The sequence below is a fragment of the Antedon mediterranea genome, chromosome 8 (genome assembly GCF_964355755.1).
Source record: "Antedon mediterranea chromosome 8, ecAntMedi1.1, whole genome shotgun sequence".
NCBI classification, from domain to species: Eukaryota; Metazoa; Echinodermata; class Crinoidea; order Comatulida; family Antedonidae; genus Antedon; species Antedon mediterranea.
The window spans coordinates 5154979-5175848 of record NC_092677.1 but is presented as its reverse complement, the minus strand read 5'-3'; the positions used below and the strand labels follow the sequence as shown (position 1 = coordinate 5175848).

Here is a 20870-nt window from a genome sequence, read left to right as displayed (position 1 = left end):
GCAATGTGCATTTTACAGGTGAACCAGGTCTAATAGTTGGGAAGAGCACCCACAACCAGAGAATAGAAAGACTTTGGGGAGACGTTTTCCAAGGATGTTAACAGTATTTTTATCAGTTATTTTCCCACTTGGAAAACTCTGGGGATTTGGATACATTAGATGAGATCCAATTGTTTGCATTACAATATGTATTCACTCCGAGAATTAATAGATCACTTCAAGATTGGTTTAATGGTTGGATCAACCATAAAATAAGAACGGAAAATAGAAAGACTCCTTTGCAATTGTGGGTTGATGGGCAGGTTGAACAGTACACTGGCTTTGATGATGTTTTGCAAGAGGTAATTGACAACATTTTATTTTTATTTTGGATGAAAATGTAATTGGAGGCGAAACATCCTAAAGCTCATTTTGCCCTTTATTATTAACCTCGAAATTCTTCTAAATTAATAAAAGGTCCAAATAAATAAATTTTGGTAAATAATGGATTTTTATTATTTCTTTGTTTGGTAGCATGTTGCAGCGGATCTGGAATTAGATGAAAGAGCAAGAGGGCATGTAGTAGTTGAAGAGCCACGAAATCTACTGATGGATGAAGTGTATCATCAGCTACAAGAAGAAATCAGCCCATTAAGACCTAGCTCTCAGCATGGTGTAGACGTGTATTGTGATGTCTTACAGTACATCAGTAATAATGTTATTGATGAATAAATCGTTTTTTTTAAATACTGTAGTACAGTATCCCTGACATACAAAATTTGTGAATAAAGTTAGTGAATAAAAATATTTTAGAAATAACTCATCAATAGCCAGTGCCCCTCAACTTCCTTTCTATTTTGCTATCCCTGTTTATGCTTCTCTTAAAAGATACAAAATTCAGGAATGAAAGTATTGTTGATTGAATAACGTATTATGTAATTACCTTAACTAGAAAGTTTGTAAATAAGTTTCAACAAATATTAGTAAAAAGTTTTTATTGCAAAGAAAATATGATGCATAGTTGTACAGAGACTAGACTAATTTATAAACTGTACATATAATACAACAACAACTTTGTAATAAATGGAAAAATGTATGGTAAAAAAGTATTAAATATTGATGCAATATGTTACACAGTATTTTGATTTGGAAAAGACAGCAATAAATCCATATGGGGGAAGCTACACTCTACTTAGCAACATAAAAGATACTACTGTAGATCTACATTTGTCTAAAAATGAAAAAAAATACAAACAAATTGAAACAAGGAGCTTGTACCAATTTCAAATTTTGAACAACAACAACAAACATTAGGTATAGAAATTTAAAATGAAAGGTACCTATGTATTGCAACTAAGAACTATTTAAACAAATGTGAAATAGTAAAACAAAGATTTGCACAAATTTTTTAGAGGGGATGTAGGTGATGTAATAGAGCTCCACACTTTAATTTTTGGCGTACACTATAAAGAAACTACAGCTACATCTAATTATACAAATACTATGCTGTGCCGAAAGACTGCGAATTTAGGATACCAAAATCCATAGCTTCTTTAAATTTGATGTAGTCGGAGTGGCTAGTTGGAAGTCTAAGCACCACACTGCATGTGTTTGCTGTTGGGAATTTTTCATCGCTGTGCGAAAAGTTTATTGTGGGCAATTCTGAAAAGGTCGTTATTGGGATGCTGGTGGTTCCGCTGGAAAAAGCCAATACATCAGCTAGAGTAGATTGGACTGTTCCCTCTGAAAAAAAAAATGAAACAGGTGTAGTTGGACAATTTTCATTATGTTAAGAAAAGCCCATGCAACCAAAGTATTTTTAAATAAAAGATACAATAGACAATAACATAATACTGTAGTTCAATTAATACACTAATTGCATTACATACATACGCTCAATTTAAAAATTGTTCACACTGTACCTTCAATGTCAAGCAGGTAATCATACCAGAAAGCGGCAGTTACCTCTTCCTTTGCTCTTTTGTTGCTTCCTCTCTCGCTATAAGCAACAAAAAAGACGTCTCTCAGCGTTTCTGCTGTTATTGCAGGAACTTCAATATGTAGGAAGCATTTCCTGCATGCTACAGGATTTTCTCTGACAATTTGCAGGACACAAAGTGTCTCAAGCCCGGAAAGCATTCTACAAAAAAAGGATAAATAAGAATTTGCGTATAATTTTAAAATGAATGAATTAAGGAAAGTCAGGCCAAGGAAATCTAATAACGGGATGCTGAGCTTGACCTTTCAAGTAGACACAATATTTCAGATTTTACAGTTATTTTAATTTTTGCCCATTTGAATTGAAATTATATATATCGTTAACCTTCATTTTGATGATGTTGAAATTGAAATGCATGGTCTATTTCATGATCACATAAATTGTTCCATTTTGTCTACAGATTGTTTTGACCTTTGCATAACGATTCTCAATAACATCTAACATATACCAATTTCTTACAAATTTACAAACCTTTCAAAGGCTGATCGTGTCCTGTCAAGGACATAGAATCTTACAGCATTGGACACAATTTTGTTTTTTTTTATCTAGCGAGTCTATGTGTGTTAACACACCCGCTAAACTCAAAAAATCTTCAGCCTCATCCACAGCTGATTGTAGTGACTCAACAGAAGTGGATGACTGAATCTAGACAGAAATAAAAACATTAAGCATGAATCAAACTGGAATTGAACATTAAGTACATTTGAACTTTGGAAAATCTAAAATGCTCAGTGGCATATTGGATATTAAATAAATTCTATAAATAAGAATGTTGAATAATAACAGAAAAGAGAGCATTCTTTGATTACACAAAGATGGTTAATAGCTATATTTGACCTCCGCCAAGATGGTTATATTTTCACCCCTGTATGTTGGTGTGTGTCTGTGAACAGCCTAGAGACCACAGTTTTTATCCGATTCTCAACAAACTCAGTCAAACTCTGGAATAATCTTTCACCAGATATTTGCAGCTCTATAAATTCATTAACTTTGCAATCGTTTAAAAATTTGATCTAACTGTATTTTTCTCTTGCTTCTTGTGATATTGTAGTCTTTAAAAACGTTTTCATAATTTTCCATTTTTATTGTTTATATTTGTAATTTGTAAGTGTTAACTGGACTTCAAGGAAGAACAATGTACAAATATTGAATGAATATCCAGAATAAAGAAAGATTTGTATCTTCTATATAATTGTGGTTACATTTTGAAAGGTCAGGGTCAAAGATCAAGGTCCACAAAAAAAAACGAAAAAAAAACTTAACCAGCGATCTCAACTGTGAGAGGCTGGATACATAACCAATACACCAAACTCTCATCCAAAACTTTGTAGTGTTCTTACTATATATTATTTGCATACAATGTGTGTAGTAAACAAATAAAATAAACAAACAATTTAATTTTATGATAGTTTATGCAAGTAATGTTTTACAATAATAAATGTTTACCTTCATCAATTTTGACTGTATTTCTAAGTCGCCAACATCATCAAGTCCAGCAGTTGAACGGTTGTATCCATAGGCTATGGCCTCGTACAGAGTGTTGGAAAAAAACGTTGGTGATGGACCGCCATGTACAAGAGACATAGCAATCAATTGTCCAGCATAAAAGTAATTGTCATTGGCCATAGCTGGAAAAAAACAAATATATATATCAACTTACTATTATTTTGCCCCAGGTATGTTTTTTATGTAATGTTAATTACATGGTGGTCGGAAGTCTGGTATAATATGTGTAAAGATGGATACGAAGCTTTACCGTTTACCATTAAACACACAGCAAGGACCTGTCTCATACATAAAACATATTGGATGGTTGTACTAGTAAAACAGTAATTAGTCCTACTTTACTATAATCAATGATACAGCCATTACTTTACACTTACAATCTTTCCCATCATGCCAGTATTTATTTACAGAGAATTCACATTAGTGTTAAGGGGCAGGGTTTTGTGTATGCAAGCTTTTTTCAGTTTGAATTTGCTATTTTTTTTACAACACAAAACAATACTAGTATCTTACCTGTGCCATTCATTGCCAATACTCTTTGGGTAGGTGGTCCTTCAAAAAGATTGCTGTTTTTAATGTGGTCAAGAACTAATGAAAAAAACTCTCTTCGAGGGCCATTAACATCAATTGCACCTTCTGTCTGCCCAATTGAATCTGTGAATTTGACGGAAATCCGGTTGGCTGGATCAAATGTTTTCCGTTTCAGGCCTCTTACTGCTCCATCCCAAATTCTAGTCCTGCAGATGTTGAAAATACTAATTGTTGTGCTGTCTGATTTTGCTGTATTCAACGAGTTAAACAACTCTGCAGTAGTCAATGTAGTAGGTCTGGAAAACAGAAAAAATCTTTAGTGGAACTGCAGAGTGGAACTGCAGATGTATTAAAATATTTTTTTTAATTTACAATTTCAATAATAATAATAATTGGACATGTTTATATTGTTAAACAGTGCAAAAGTTAGAGTAGAAAATAGTAAATGTAGAATGATCATGATCGTGAAAAAGCATAATACTGTACCCATTCGGTGATTTAACACTGCTGGAAACTTACAAAAACACATACAGAAAATAAAAATAAAAATTACTTCTCATCCATCAAGCTGCGCATGATTGCTACTGAAATGTCTTCATCATCATAATCATCTTCTGCAGAGTCAGAAGACAGATAAATTGACTCCTCTAAAATAGAGCAATACTGGCTGAAAAAAATAATATAACACAAATAAGAACCATACAGATTATCCAGTAAAGTCTTTGCTTACACACAAAAATAGGAAAGAACTGTTAAAATTACAGTAACTACAGTATTTATAAGAAATTGAGCTGAAAAAATATATTTGTTGTAAGCATTAGAGACAATGCCCTATATAGTTGATAATTTTTTCACCAAAAATAAAAAAGTTGATTTATGCCTTGAAAAATAAGACAAATATACCTGAAAGATGCTGACGTTGATGCTGATGTTAAAGGTCCTCCTATGGTCAAAGACTCTTGCCTATCAGATCTAGTATATAATAATGTTAAAAAAATTATATTGTATGTGGTATTTAATTTTGTTCATTTACTTCAAATATATAACAGAAATAAAGCCAAAATACACGTGGATATATAAACACACTGGGCGAATGAATTACGAATGGAGTGATCCGTCTCGATTTCCGTTGGAACAAAAATAATATCGTATTTGTATTCTATTATTTTGACATTTACAGTATTTAAACAATCCATATTATCCCATAGTACTAAATAAGCGTAATATTTCATTTAAACGCAATTTTAAAACGAAACATTGTTCATTATATAGCCTAGTAAACAAACATAGTTCAGACAGTAGAGTAGTACTGCGCGATACACACACGTGGGTAAACAGCAGCTTCACGGCGAAAACTGTCGTATCGAGGAAATATCCTTCTGTCACCTAGGCTATACCACATTATTTCACATTTTCACGCCATGTACATCGTATTTGACGATGTACACAGTATGGATTATCATACAGTACTACTACTAAGTAGGCCTATAAGTACTATAGGCGTACCACATATTTTAAAATTAAACTGTCGGTAGGTACGCCGGTAACCCTCCTTTTTAGCTAGCTAGCTAGGCCTAGTCGGAGGCCATTTCACACAATTTAAACAGACGACGACCGCCGTCCGTACGTTGGCCGGTCGGTGATAGATGTACACTTGTTCTTCTTTCATAAAAATAAATGTCCCATTTTAACACAACACACAGTAATTAATACTAATATTAATACATTTATTATTACTTCACAGTAATTAACTCGCATTTTAAATTTGATGAAAACTAGTATTCAAATTCGTTAACTAATTCCGTGTGTGGTGCATGCAGCACAGTACACAATAATCTGAACATTGGGATTTCCCCTCCTAGCTCTCGCTTCGTAGGCTACGCGTAGACTACGCGTAGCATGTTAGCTTGCGTAGATTACGCCACGCGAAACCTACGAAGTTGCCACGCGTACGAAACGTAGTCTACGCGTCCCAATGTTGCAGTATTTATTATCTGTACTGTATGCTAGCAATTAATTGAAACAGTAAAAACATACCATTTAATCTGAATTTGTTACGAAGTCTGTGCTTATCTCCTATCGACACTACACCCAGCATGTCAAGTTCAGAGTTGGTTAGTGAACCAATGTTTGCAGTATCAATCTAAATAATTTTTATTTAAAAAAAAATGTTTATCTTACCCAAATTCAAACAATATTTGAAATATCAAATCAAAATATATATTTATTTTCTATCAAAAACATAATTATAAAATATATAAACATAGAAATGTAATAAAGTTTTTTAAAAATGGCAGACAAAGGACAATGACAAGAGAATAAAGTACCTCTTTTATAAATTGATCAATGGCAAATACTTGCATGCACCATGCAATAAGCAAACTAATGAGGGCTAATTAAAAAATTAGCTTCTCCAAATGATTTAAATAAACATTTTTGCTTTGATTTGATGAAAAAAGATTGTTTATTGAGTGTAGGTTTCATATTAAATAGGCAAACAAATTTATTATTACATTGGTCTGTTTTACCCATTAATTAATCAGTTATCAGACCTAGAAAGCTGGACCTTTTCTGTTTTGTAGGCCTACAATACATAGTTTTTACCACCATGGACATGGAGGAACTTTCCTTCATGAATCATGGCACCAGTAATGATATTAATGATGTATTTATTTGGATAAAACTACTATTAACTACTACTAAATTTCTCAATTATTGTGACAATGTGAGTCTAGCCGGGCCTACACCTTACAAGTTATAGGGGCCTACTAGGCTTAGGCCTATTAATATTATAGGGCCTCCCTATCTAGCTAGGTCTAGCCATGGAGTAAAGAATTCTTTACTCCATGGTCTAGCCTAGTAGAGATATAGGTGGCTATAGAGGCCAGCTTATTCTACTAAATAAAAAACAAACAAAAATCCTTACATTTTCTCTTTCAAAATTGACATGAAGATGTCCTAAATTAGTTTTCATTTTGAAGGTGCTTTCATAAAGATGTACACATGAATAATAATAAAATACTAAATGAATCAACACTCTGGCATGCGCTACATGCAACAACAGATAAGAGAGGTAATTTGATCCTGATAAGTTGGTTAGCCTTTTCATTCCAGACGTTGCAAAATGTCTCGTGACCTTCCAAGGTTAAGCTGTTATCGTTGCGCAATTAGTCGGCATACAACAAAGCTGCCTAATCCTTAAGTCGCCAAATAAAGAAGTCGCCGACAAAGTTATTCAACCGAAACAAAGTCGCCACATAAAAATTAATGTTAAAGTCGCCGAGTCACCGCATGAAAAAGTTGCAGCTGAATGGTAAAGTCGCCGGGTCGTCGCATAAAAAAGTTGCAGGTGAATGGTAAAGTCGCCGAGTCGCCGCATAAAAAGTTGCAGGTGAATGGTAAAGTCGCCGAGTCGCCGCATAAAAAGTTGCAGCTGAATGGTAAAGTCGCCGAGTCGCCGCATGGAAAAGTCGCCGCTATTAAAGTACCAAAGTCGCCGAAATGCTTAGGTCGCCGAAAGAAATAGCAGTCGCCGCATTAAAAGGTCGCCGAAAGTGGCACTCCCGGCGTTCCATAGTTTTAACCTATTATTAGTCACTTGAATTTACTATTTTGCACTAATTGAAAAGCAGCATTATAACGTCAAGCTTATGTTAACTGGTTTCTATGGAAACCTCACTTCTTGTGAGGGGAAGCGCCGAAAGGGACATTTTCGCATAATAATAGGGCCCCTAGGCCTAGCCTACCTAGGCCTATGGCTAGAGACTAGGCCTAGCTAGGCTAGTAACTTAAATTTATCGTCAGGCTACCTATATCTTAATTATTTGAATAAAATATAGTCTAGCCTAAAAATTAAACAGTAAATAAATAGCTTATTTATTACGTACGCCTGTCTAGGCTAGGCCAGGCCCTTATTCAGCAAAACACACTCAACGCTTTGTGCAATGCTTTGTGTTGGAGAGGCGCACACGGCCGGGCAGCATTAATTGTTTTCCTATTAGGTTAAGGCTGAAACTATAGAGGACATGCATATATATCATGAATATTCATGATGCCTGCGCAGAGCGGACAGGCGCTTGTGCGGAAATCCACTCGTATAGAAACGGATTCGATTTTGTGAAAATAATGTGCGATAATCAACCAACGACATGATTGAAATGACTTCATCTATCGACACTTTTTTTGTGCGAGTCCGTCGAGTCAAAGACGACAATAAATACGTACGAGTGCCGTAGTAGGCCTGTCACACCAAAATCAGTCCGGGCCAAAATTGGTCTGGCCTGGATAAAATCGGTCCGGGCAGTAGGACTGTTTTTGGCCGCCAAATATGGTCCGATCTTACAAATATATGGTGGTAATATATATGGTATATTTCCTAGCCGGCTTGCTCTTTTTTTTTGGCAGAATCCGTTAATATGTAGGCCTAGCTATGTGTACCTGTATAATAACAATTGATTCTAAAGTTATGTGTGAGTTTTTATTAAATCGTTTGATACGTACATAATTGTTGGATGTCAACAAAATTAATATTTCAAAAACATAAGCAAGATATGTATTATAACGTTTTTATTTATTTTGTTTTTGCATAGCAGTTCCAAAGATTTTCTCATGTATAGGCCTAGGCCTATATAGGGAATAATTCATGTTATGTCTGAAAGTACAATGTTAAGACTAACATGAAACATGTATGTCATTTTAGTGTCAAATTCTTTATCAATTTCATTTACTACACAGAATTTTTAATACTATACAATACATACATAGGTGCGGCTACATGGTTGGTGAGTGTTTTTGCAGCAGTTACCCTAGCATCACGATGAGAGATCATATTCAATTACCGAGTGAAAACTATTTCCAGGGTTTCCGTCATATCATGAATATTCATGTGTGGATTCAGGCCCTGTATAGTTTCTGACTTAACCTAATAGGAAAAAAAATAATGCAATAATAATATAAATATATTCAAATATATTGAAATAAATCATTTAATCAGTTGTAGTTTATACTGTATTACAGTATATGTATAAGCTGGCAAATGTGTAACAAATGAATAAATTATTATATTAATTGATATTTGTATTGTTTTGATTTTTTTTTACTACTCGGTAATACTCCCTGGTAATACTACTACTAATAGTTGTAGGATAATATGTGGTTTAATTATTTATTTATTTATTTATTACCATCTTTACTGAGGGTAGCATATCCAGTTCCTAATAGACATGATCATTTAGGGCCCTCGATAAAACATACATACAGTACAACACATAAAATATTAAATATTCAAATGACATAATATAGGCCAATAAATTTACAATGATTATATAAAATTCATATAGAAGTTAAAATTAAATTATTCAATTAAATATATAATATATTTAATATATATCCAATCTGCAGACAGTACTGTTTCGATCTTATTAGATCTCGTCAGTGCTGCTCAGGTTTATATTGTAACGATTGAAACATAATAATAATATCTTGTCTACCTCTTTCTTTTTCTTTGGTTGGCTATTTTTCATCTGGCTGCTGTCGTAAGGAAATAATTCCTCTATGATCTGGCCTACCTAGGCTTGTGTAAATTCCTATTTTAATAATATGATAATTGGAAAGTTTAATATCTTATTTATATCTACTCGTAATGCACTTAGGTGGTCTAAAACCAACCGTTAAGAAGATACAGGGTTTCAAAATGGTATAGTAAATAGCAGCCATTTTTAATTTATGCTAATTAACGATTTTGACTTATATATGTTACAGGCCACAACAAAGTGATGTACAATCTGATCAGGATCTACTTGACTATTTTCAAAACAGTAAGTCCTATTACTAATAATTTTGTTTTTTCTTGACACAGCTGAACTTTAATGATGGGCGATATGAATACTTATACTGTACTATAACTGGTGGTACAATGATGGTAACACAAATAGATTTGGAAAATCAATTTACAAATGTTTACAACAAAACGGTTTAACTTTGTAATTATCTATACCATAATGCTTGGTGACTGTGCGTTTTCTATCCTAAACTTTTGAATAGCATCCCTTTGGTGATGGCCAGGCTCTAGTTCTAGTGTTTTTAAGAAACACCTCCAAACTTACTTGTTTTCTAAGTACAGTAGCACATTTATATTTTGTTTGTTGCTAATACTGTTAATTTTATGTACAGAACTTTGATCTTTCTTTGGAAAGGTGCTTTATAAATAAATGAATAATAATAAATTGATTTCTACCTAGAGTATTCTAGGTTTGTTAGGGCTCAGTTGATGTAATTTTTCTTTAGGAATGGTTTTAGCTATTAACTTGAGACCTCCTCTACCTAGAAAAAAGCTAAATCAAAATGATAAATTAAAACAGCCGGAAGCTTTTTAGATAGCACTAATCCTTCTTCTGTGCTACTGAGAATACTTGGAAATAAGTAAGAATATAGCTACCTGAGTAGAGTGGATTGGAGGAAGTATAACAAAGAAGGCACAGGCTGGTGAATAGAGAGTGGAGATAGTAAGAGTAAAAAACATAGCGTATAAATAATAATGTACATATTTATTTGTCTTTCCAGATCTCCACTTTGAGCAACAATAATGGCAAGTAATAAAACAGTGATCAAACCATATCCTGAGATTTTAGAAATACCATGTAATGATATTGAATTTGGAGAACTTATTGGACATGGTGGAACGTGCAGTGTGTTGAAAGGGGTTTGGAAAACTAAAAAAGATTTTCCTGTTGCGATTAAACGTCTCAACCATTTTCGAGAAATTGAAATTGTTGTATTAAGAAAAATTAAAGCTGACGAAGAACAAAAACATATTGGTAGAAAATTCATAACAGAGATTCTAGGGGTTAGTAAGAAAGATCATATGGATTGTATGATAATGGAATATGCAGCTAATGGATCATTACATCATTATTTAAGCCAGAAACGAGAACAGGAGCAACTTCTTGAGAATGAAACATTTTTCACCTGGACACGGCAAGGCGCTCTTGCAATACAGTATCTTCATGAACTTGATATAATTCATCGTGATATCAAATCGTTAAATTTTTTAATTACTGATAAATATAATTTGAAAGTTTGTGACTTTGGAATTTCCTGCATAACTGATGAGACAGTTACTACTACATATACTGGTTCTCTTCCATGGATGGCTCCTGAAAACTTTGAGGCATTTTTTAAAGGCCGTGGGTCAAGGATAATGGTATCAAAGCGTTCAGACATATATTCTTATGGTGTTGTGATATGGGAAATGAGGACCTTACGTGAACCACATAAAACTGAGAAGGTGGATGGTAATTACCCACTAAATGATGAAATGCCCTCTAAGTTAAAGGATATGATGCATAGTTGTTGGGAGACAGACAGAATGAAAAGGCCAAGTATTTTAGATATACTGCAAACCATGCAGGACTTGTCTATTACAATGGAGGTTGAAGTCAAAGATTTTATAGAGGTGTGTTCTTAAATCCAATCTCAATAATGTTTTACTCAAATGTGCCTGGGGTTTTTGAAAGAAAGTAGTAAAACTGTTTTTGTGGGTTTAAGGTACAAATGGATTAAGTTAATTTGTTTCAAGTTTTCTATAGGCACGGTCGGTTAGTGTGTTGGCTGTCGAGACTGGACATGAAACATGGTTGATATTGCTCCTTATTTTATGTTTTATCATCAGCACACAATGAATGGCCAAAGCGCATTTCATCAACACCAATATCAATCAAACTATCAATCGTTGATGTATATAGCACCATTTCAAAAGTCATTGCTCATTGCGCTCACCAGAAGGTGACAATTATGCTAATTAGACTAAACATTTTGGCAAATTTAAGCCTAATGCGGGTCAAAATAGCAAATGAAATGATGGGTAACTATATCTTGTATTGTATGTTAACAAAAGTGAAAACTCATGTGGGAGATTTCGCTAAGCCCACTTAAGTATGATGATATACGTGGCGATATCGTAAATCTCGCAATTGTTCTGAAATCATATTACATCCCTTAAATATGTTGTCAAAATATGGTTCTGAGTAAAGTTGTACTTTAATACTAGGTGACAGACCATTACCAGAAGCTGACATTTATGCAGAGATACAATTTTAATTCTAAATGTATCAAAATGTCATCTTGGGGAACTGAAATATTTACAATTTCAGCAATCTGCGCTTTTTTTTGTCCCTTTTTTTAAATGAAATAACAACTCTAATAATTTATTTTATGTTTATAGATGCCAGATGAAAGACCATTTCCTGGTGGTGACAATAATGCTGTCAATGTGGAAAAAAGGTTAACAGAAGTTGGTAAATACAATACTTTATTATAATTTGGTTTTGGAATATGTGTTAATTCTCTAGGCCTAGTGTATTGTACAAAAACTACAACACTGAAAATATTTTTTTTTGTATAGATAATATTTATTGGATAATAATAATAATTTTTAAGATTAAGATGTTTGTACCTTGTAATTAAATATTATGCATATTTAGAAATTTCAAATCATTTGGAAGTAAACGTAAACTTAGCTATTTAATTGGGTCATTGGTTTCATGGGCACAATTATTATTTAGTAGATAGGAACCAACTTACCGAATTAAAATAACTAAGCCTGACCGGGCCCATAATCTTCTGCTATTACTATATAATGGTACCTAGAATGTTACTAAATGCATAATTAGGTTATATGCATGATATGCATATAACCTCTTGATTCTGTCAGGATCTTTATTTATTTATTTATTTATTCTTTCCTTAGCACTATTTTGTCCGTGAATTATCTTGATATCAGTTTCATCTAGCTAAGTCAATTTTTCAGAGTATATTCCTTATGGCCAGGAATCGATGTGGTCATGTTTTCACGGTGCGCAATCATAAATTACGCGGTCTATGCGCGATTTAATGAAATCACGTTTGTAATCATATCTTCACAAGCACGAATCACTTTTAAACAAAATTTGGTACTCATAAATTTCAGGTCATATTTCATCATATGGCAATATAATTACGTGCGTAGCGCATATAACGCATGCGTACGCGCGCTTAAAAGTTTTAAAATTGTCAAAATTTATTTTCGATGAAATTAGAGTACGTTTCAGGCAATTTTAAGCGTTTAAAAAATTGCCACGAGTGCGCAGAATTTTGCACGCGCACTGCGCGTTAAACGTTAATGCGCACTATTTTTTCCCGATTTCTGTTTTACAACCTTTCTTTAATAATATCATCATATTTGATTCACTTTTCAACTCGAAATTGCGTTATACGAGCACGTCAAAAGTGACAGGCTACGCACGTATAAGTTAACAAAATAGTGAAAATATGCTAAATTTTAAAATTAATATATATCGTCAGAATGCTGGGGAACACCTATTTTTTATTTCATTTTCTTGAAGTGTATGTATCATATGTATGATTTATTATCAAATTAAGAGAACAAAAGTTGATTAAGTCATCATTAATTGCATATTGAATTAAAAAAAAATTATTTCGACAATCAAACAAATTTTGACATTTTCTTAGGCCGAAATAACAAACTTAACATTAACTTTCTTTCTTAAGAAGTTCATATATTAAAGTTAAAAGTATATAGTTTGACAGTGCATCATTTTTTTAAATTTTTAAAGATGTCATCATAGTAATAAATTATAATTCATTGCGGTATGTAATAATCTATCTGCACCAAAGTGGCTACTGAATAGTAAATACACGGAGGAATCTTTCTACATGTTTTAGTAAGTTGTGTATGGCTCGGTGGTCTGTGCTCGTGATTATGGCATTCAAGGTACCGAGATCGAGCCTCACCTTGGGTAACGAGACGAAATAAATTTTTTTTTTTATTATTTGTATTGTTTGTTCAATTTTATTTCTTAGTGTATAGATTATACACATGATTTATAATGAAATCTAGATAAAAAGAAACTTATGTCTTTATTATTATGTAACAAATATGGTTTATGACATTATACGCAGAGGGATCTTTGATCGGATTGCGATACCGGCTATTGTATTTGCATTAGCAAGATCTTAGCATATATTATAAATAATTAAAGATTCTGAGAAAATCAATCAATCAATATATCTTTTACAAATCAATTATCTTTATTTCAATCAAATGCATATAACCTATAATTTGTCATAGTGACGAATTAAATCTAGTTAATATTGTGTATCATTATTTTTTAAACAGACCTTCCAGTTTTGCCGCCATCTCAGAATGCAAATCTCTTTAACGCAACTTTTCCTGTGAATATTTGAATAAGGAACATTATTCTATATTTGCTTGTTAAATTCAGTGCTTAATTTGTATGACTGGTGCCTAACGGTCTTGTTCTATTCACAAGGCACCTTTGGGACCCCAAAAGTGTCCTCTAAATAGGTGTATCCTAAGTGATGTGTTCACTGTATATGTATTTTTATAGCTCTTGTAAAATACACAAATCTGTTGAAAATTTTGCCTATGTTTTCACACCCATGTTATAGGATAAATTTACTCTTTTTAAGTTTGTTTTTTTTATTCCAAAAGTTGTATTGTATTGTGTATTTGCTTTCGCAGGATGACTATGAAATAGATGAGGAATCAATGCCTACCTTAGATGAAGAGTTTCACTTGCCTTACATACCAGACAGCAATCTCCACATTAAACAATTACTTGGAGTGGTATGCTTCATTTATAGTCTGCTTTTGTAAAAAAACTCTATTAACTTGTAAAAGAAACAACCCTCTATGATTTGGAGCGTTCTGTAAAAAGTATAAAGTATAGTTGATAGTTCAGTTGTGATGCTTGTATACTGCAAACCTGACTTTAAAAGTATTTTAAATATTTAATTGCCTTGTAAACCTTTAAACTATATGTTATGTTATTGACACGTAATGTCAAAATTATTACTGCAGTAATTACATTTTTGTACTGTAATAATGTATGATTTTTTTTTTAATGTATAAATGTATGAGGCAGTCATTGCAATAAATAGTTTAATCTAATTTCCTATTTTTTAAGGGCTTTTATGGGAAAGTTAACAAAGCAATTTGGAAAGTGGATTCTGGTTTCACGACTGAACCTCAGAAAATTGTGGCTGTTAAAATGTTGAAAGAGAAGAATTATGACAAGTACTTCGATGCGTTCAAGCGTGAAATTCAGTTGATGTCTTGTTTAAAACACGACAATATTGTCAAAGTTTTAGGTGTTTCAAAAGGTAAACTGTTTACTTTAATGCATTTTTTGTCCCTTTTCGAATCTGGATATCTATTGTTATTTTAAATACCTACCTTGTCTACCTTGTCATCTGCCATTTGGCAGGTCCATGACAGTTTTGGTAAGTTGCTCGCTGTAGGAAAAAAGGTAATTTAGACAATTTGTTTATTTAATTATCTTTTTCCTTTATTTTGCAGGAAGATGTCTCAGATTAGTTTTAGAATTTTTTCCACTTGGTGCATTGAAACATTATCTAAAAGATAAAAAGTCCATTCTGTCTGATGACGTGTTGTATTTATTTTGTACTCAGATTTGTGCAGTAAGTAACTTTTGAATCGATAGATCAAGGCCGGACTTCAAATTATCAATTAAATTCAAATTAAACAAACCAATGTTTAATACTGGACTTATACACTATGTAACAAGCTTTCGTTTGAGGATGATAGACGAAGGACAAACGTTAAATCAACCTTTGACAGTCCTTGGCAATGTGCCAAAATGAAATAATTATTTGTATAATCACTCATTTTTCTAGGCTATGCATTACCTTGGCAACCACAAGGACACATGTATTGTGCATCGAGATCTAGTTGCTAGCAACATTCTAGTGGCTAGTGAACACCATGTCAAAATCACTGATTTTGGCCTAGCCAAGAGTTTTGGGTCAGATAGTGACTATTATGTTGTTAGAGGCAGTGAAGACACGCCTTATAAATGGTAAGTTTGTGTCATTGTTAATAATACATTTCACTACTTGTGTGTATTTATTATGCCACGTCTTATGCAAGATTGCTCCCTTGCTGACCGTTGACGAGCACATATAAACATTTTTTATTTATCTTTTTATTTTTTATAAGTCTTTAGGCAAATGACCAAGGATTACCAATATTAAATTAATCACTGTCTTATCAGATAGGTGGTAATCCCCCTGACATGGGAGGCTTTTTGGTGAACCATTATTGTACATCATGAGCATGAATCCTTCCTCATTGTAAATAATGTACTTTTTATAAAAATATAGAATTTTCCTTCTTTTAGCTGAATACTTAAGCAGCACTTCTTGTAAATCGTTGAATTCTTTCGAGAAATCTTTGGTGTGATGTAAGAGTATTATTGTTTTTTCAGGTATGCACCAGAATGCATCAGACATCGGAAGTTTAGTCGTGAGGGTGACGTTTGGAGCTTTGGTGTGTTGATGTGGGAGATGTTTACATATGGAAATGCCCCAACGTAAGTAAATAAATAATTTTGTTTCCTTTTAAATTTTTTTGAGTAAAAAACTAAGCCTAAATTTGGTTTTTGTTTGATTTTCCATCCAGGTATATCGATGATCAAGGAAAATACGTGTCGATCAAAATCATTGTTGATTTTCTTGAGGGTGGCGGTAGACTAAAGCAGTCGCAGCCACGCCGTGATCATTCTGAAGCGTATAACATATCAAACGACGCGTATAACATAATGCAAAATTGTTGGATGACGCAACGCAAAGATCGGCCGTCATTTGAGCAAGTGAAAGAAGATTGCGAGGCGTTGATTACGAATCCATTGTAATGCTTGCAGCTTGGCCTCGTAAAACGGAGGTAGGTACCATATCTACCTAACATTTTGATTATGAGAGTGGGTTGGTGGCTATACAATGTATAGATATATGTCGGTCAGTCATAAATTTTAGGTTTTTAAGTTGTATGTTTATTAAATATGAGTTTTGTATCTAGTTTTCTGAAATAAGAAGTTGACCAATTTATAGTTAGTTAAGTATTGTTTTAATATACAACTACTCACCATATAGCATATTCTATAGCTTATACTCTACACTAACTGCCTTTTATTCAAATCGTAACAAATAAATAGTAATTTTGTAACAAAATGGACACATATAGGAATTTGATGATCTATCTACAATATAAGTATGCTAAAATATTGTGAATTTGTACACATTTCCATATTTGGAATGAAATCACACTTAATAATTTACTTTCTATCAATTTACCTATTGTAGATTATTTCTATTCATAAGCATATCATTATGTTGTAGGCCATGTGATCAGATAAATAATCAACATTATACAGATATTGCCTGCTTAGAGGTGAAATATAAGATTTGACATCCCCGAGGGAATGATATTATGTTCGAGGGAATATATATATCCCGAAGCGGCAGCTGAGGGATATATATAATTCCCCGAGAACATAATATCATCCCGAGGGGATGTTAAATCTTATATTTTACCGATATAAAAGGCGATATCTGTTATATTACATAGCCAAGAACAAGTCTGCTGGGTCGGGTGAAGCTAGGCTAGGCTATCTAAGCCTCCTTGTTGTATTGTATGTAAACAAGCTGCCTAGACACCTTACCTTGTGAAGAATAATATACAGATAATTACTAATTAATGATTCCTTGGCAATAAAATATTCACTAGCCTAGGTCGTTTAAATAATAACAGAAGAATTTCCATCAATAAGCCTACATTAATAATAATAATATTATCATAGGCCGAATAAATAACAATTCGTCTTCTTCCTTCGAGCCGAATCACCGGATGTTCAGTTGCGAGTATCGTGCGTCGCGCGCGTACCGGTTACTACTGTGAGTATTAACCAATCACAAATGATCTTTCATCACATCTAGGGAGGACTAATAACAAATGAGGGCGCTATGTATGCATAGTTTAAATATTTTAGTTGATTTTCTTCAAGCAAGTTCCGTGGCGCAGTGCGTGAAGCGTTGTCTCTTGATGGAGGTGACAATTCCACCGCATTCCATCGCAGGTTCAAGATCCAGTAGATGACTTTTGTTTAACGTGAGTGTTGCCACACGAAAATTACACAGTCAATATCATCGAACTCGAGAATTTATATGATTAATGACAGGGACACGATAATTACGCGAAAATTACTCAGTCAATATCATCGTTCTCGAGGATATATACGATTTACGATCCTCGCAGTGGTTGTCATGTGATGCAGTTTCAACCAATCACGTTCACGTATTTACATAGGCTATGTAATATTAAAATACATTGTAAAATTATATGTATTAAATGTTTATATTTCATTTAAATGTTTTTTTGACATGAACTTTCCATTTGGGTTTAACCGGTTCAATGGCGTTCTAACAACAAATTAATTGAGTGTTTTTAACCGTTATTTTCAGGCTGCCATTTAACCAGGTATTACACATTTGTTCTGTTTCTACTGCCAAGAAATTAGAGTTAAATTTATTCACATGGTTAATAACTGGTTATTTTTTTGCAGAAAGACACAGGACCTTAGTAACAAACATGAAAAAGTTTACTAATAAACATGATGTAGCTATCTATAGATAGGCAGCTGATAAGAAGAGAAATTTTTCTTTTATTTTTCTTATTTGTTGTTACTGTACAATAGATCCAAAGTACTTAAAATGGTACTTACAACAACGTTTGGCAAACATTCAGTTTGCTTTCTCAAGTAGACTGTTGGTCTTTTTTACAGTCTGGATCAACAAATAAAGAAACATTTCTCTTCTGTAATATTATGATCCAAATAGGAAATTATTTCAAGGTTTTAGGCACCTGATAGTAAACTAAATTGACCAAAAGTCATATTTTATTGACACTTGGTGAAAACTGAATTCATATAAAGGGTAAACTTTCTGTGGAGTAAACATGTGTGTTTCAAAAAAAGTTACATGCGCACATGCATTTAACATTTTAAAATAAATCAACTTTCTTTATGTTATCTTTGAAGATAAAGAATGTTGTACTTGGTGATGTTGGCAAGTATCAATGTGAAGTGAAGCCAGTTGTTTGGGAAAAGAAGCTGGAAGATACTACACAGCTAACAGTTAGGAAAGGTAATTTTGTACTTTATATTCAATTCCTTTGTGAATCCTTCATATGAAAGATTGCAAAATTTGACAGCAAGGTTTTGTGCTTGGAAGAATTTCAATCATTTTCCATGTTTTAGATACACATAACATTTACAATAGTTAGGGAATCCAATTGCTGTAGAGTTAAGCCCAAACAGGACTTGGGATTATGAATTACAGATAATATTTTTATAAAGCTACAAAGGAGAAATAGATATGAGTGCCAGGAGCCTACTGTATTAAGCAGTCATCCAAACCATCATAACTGAGCAATGGCCTATAGATTCCACCATATCTCTCTCAGAAACTCTACAGAAGTCTGGATAATATAATACTACTTAGGCATTGGACAGCCTGACACTCTCCTTCCTTATTACATAGCAGAAACACCTTGTTTACTTCTCTACACACGCTGTTGTAGGCCTGATAAATTATTCTCATGTAAGCAATGCCAAAGGAAAGTAATAAAACAAATTTTGTCTTCCGTTCTTGTTTTTATAGCTGCTCTCAAAATGGAGCTTGCTGATGTTACTACTAATGTGGGACGACAATTTGTTGAATTGCTTTTAAATATAACATATTTTGATGATTCAGCTATAATATATGATATCAAGTGGTATATGCATACTGGAGGAGAAGCAAATAGGTTCCTGACATCGGTAACCTCACATGAAAGTTTAAAATCATTCTCAGTCAATCCCTATCAATGTGCATATATTATTAAGGATAAGGTGTATCTTAAGATCTGAAACATTAGATCTGAAGATGCAGGAGAGTACATACTGTATGTGAAGTGAAAGTTGAAGGAAGGCAGGAAATATACAGCTGGAAGGGTAACATTTGAAAGTAATTTGTGAATTAAAAGGTCAAGAACAACTCTCCAGACTCTCTTTGCCAATGTTGCAAGAAATTTGTACTTCTCTCGAACTTGATACCACAACAGATATAACCATAAAGCGCAATAAAACTGTTTCGATGAGAATTGTAGCATAATTTGAAAACATACAAAATGTCTTATTGTTATTTTCATTTCTGTGTTGTATATATATGTTTTGTTTGCTTTTGTTTTGTTTTGTTTTGGCGTCCCTGACACAAGCTTTTGCTTTATTGTTGACGCCACCATTTTGGAAATAAATGTTAATTTTGAATTGAATTGAAATAACAATTTAATATATGGGAAAGGTTAGAGGGCCTCTTCAAGTCAGCTGTACAGCTGTTAGAGCTACTTAGAGCTACAAAGTTTAATAAATAAATAAAGCCTGTTTTCAACTAGGTGAATTTGTTCACGCAAATCGAACATTTCCACATATACTCAGCACATGCAATAATGGAAAACTTTGTTTATAAAAATGAAACTGCACATGCGTATATGCGAAAATGTTCAATTTACTCAAAAAATTAACCTACTGGAAAACATAACAGGCTTGATGAAGCTAAGCAAGTTATAATGTTGAGCTCAGATAGTAATCGCTTAATTTCTTATATGGGTTAGTTTTTTAAATTTGACCAGCAATTTATTTTTAGTTTGTGTTTATAATAAAATGTAATTCAAAAATATTCAGGACCTTTCAGTTTACCTTTAAAGTTTGTTTCTCGTTGCAAAAGGTTGGCTTAAAGCTCTAGATAGAGAACAATAGGTACATCTTATTGATCTTGCCATGGATAAATAAGATCTTTGAATTTCTTAGAACTTTGTGGCTCTGGCACGGAGCGCAAAAGAATTTCCCCAATTCGTTTTTACTTGATTCATAAATATTAGTATCTAAACCTTAGATTGAGGAGTTTTTTGTTTTAAAAAATTTGTCGCACATGAAAAAAACGT

General features: G+C 33.1%; 3 protein-coding genes across 3 annotated transcripts; 2 read left to right on the top strand and 1 right to left on the bottom strand.

Annotated features, from left to right (window-relative positions):
* Window positions 1–1480: 1480 nt before the first annotated feature.
* LOC140057182 (G2/M phase-specific E3 ubiquitin-protein ligase-like) lies at window positions 1481–8843 on the bottom strand. Its single transcript, XM_072102739.1, has 8 exons — window positions 8776–8843; window positions 4919–4987; window positions 4569–4682; window positions 3998–4311; window positions 3425–3606; window positions 2547–2623; window positions 1902–2119; window positions 1481–1722 (listed from the first exon to the last, which is right to left on the bottom strand). The coding sequence occupies exons 1-8, from the start codon at window positions 8841–8843 to the stop codon at window positions 1481–1483; spliced, it is 1284 nt and encodes a 427-aa protein (XP_071958840.1).
* Window positions 8844–10598: 1755 nt separating this feature from the next.
* LOC140057181 (mitogen-activated protein kinase kinase kinase 20-like) lies at window positions 10599–12332 on the top strand. The gene is made up of 2 exons (XM_072102737.1): window positions 10599–11468; window positions 12237–12332. The coding sequence occupies exons 1-2, from the start codon at window positions 10599–10601 to the stop codon at window positions 12330–12332; spliced, it is 966 nt and encodes a 321-aa protein (XP_071958838.1).
* Window positions 12333–15084: 2752 nt separating this feature from the next.
* LOC140057179 (tyrosine-protein kinase ZAP-70-like) lies at window positions 15085–17983 on the top strand. The gene is made up of 6 exons (XM_072102735.1): window positions 15085–15196; window positions 15393–15514; window positions 15731–15912; window positions 16321–16425; window positions 16515–16742; window positions 17896–17983. Exons 1-6 carry the CDS (start codon window positions 15085–15087, stop codon window positions 17981–17983), a joined length of 837 nt encoding a protein of 278 aa, XP_071958836.1.
* The last annotated feature ends 2887 nt before the right edge of the window (window positions 17984–20870 follow it).

What these genes read in the sequence shown, in the direction of transcription:
- LOC140057182 (XM_072102739.1), bottom strand. Translation starts at nt 8,843, where the DNA reads ATGATCTCTCATCGTGATGCTAGGGTAACTGCTGCAAAAACACTCACC. An exon ending in ATTGGCAATGAATGGCACAG is followed by an intron (nt 3,607 to 3,997) that starts GTAAGATACTAG and finishes GTTTTTTTCCAG; the next exon opens with CTATGGCCAATGACAATTAC. An exon ending in TTTTTGAGTTTAGCGGGTGT is followed by an intron (nt 2,120 to 2,546) that starts GTTAACACACAT and finishes CTTTTTTTGTAG; the next exon opens with AATGCTTTCCGGGCTTGAGA.
- LOC140057181 (XM_072102737.1), top strand. Translation starts at nt 10,599, where the DNA reads ATGGCAAGTAATAAAACAGTGATCAAACCATATCCTGAGATTTTAGAA. An exon ending in AAGTCAAAGATTTTATAGAG is followed by an intron (nt 11,469 to 12,236) that starts GTGTGTTCTTAA and finishes TTATGTTTATAG; the next exon opens with ATGCCAGATGAAAGACCATT.
- LOC140057179 (XM_072102735.1), top strand. Translation starts at nt 15,085, where the DNA reads ATGTTGAAAGAGAAGAATTATGACAAGTACTTCGATGCGTTCAAGCGT. An exon ending in GAAGACACGCCTTATAAATG is followed by an intron (nt 15,913 to 16,320) that starts GTAAGTTTGTGT and finishes TTGTTTTTTCAG; the next exon opens with GTATGCACCAGAATGCATCA. An exon ending in ACATATGGAAATGCCCCAAC is followed by an intron (nt 16,426 to 16,514) that starts GTAAGTAAATAA and finishes TTTTCCATCCAG; the next exon opens with GTATATCGATGATCAAGGAA.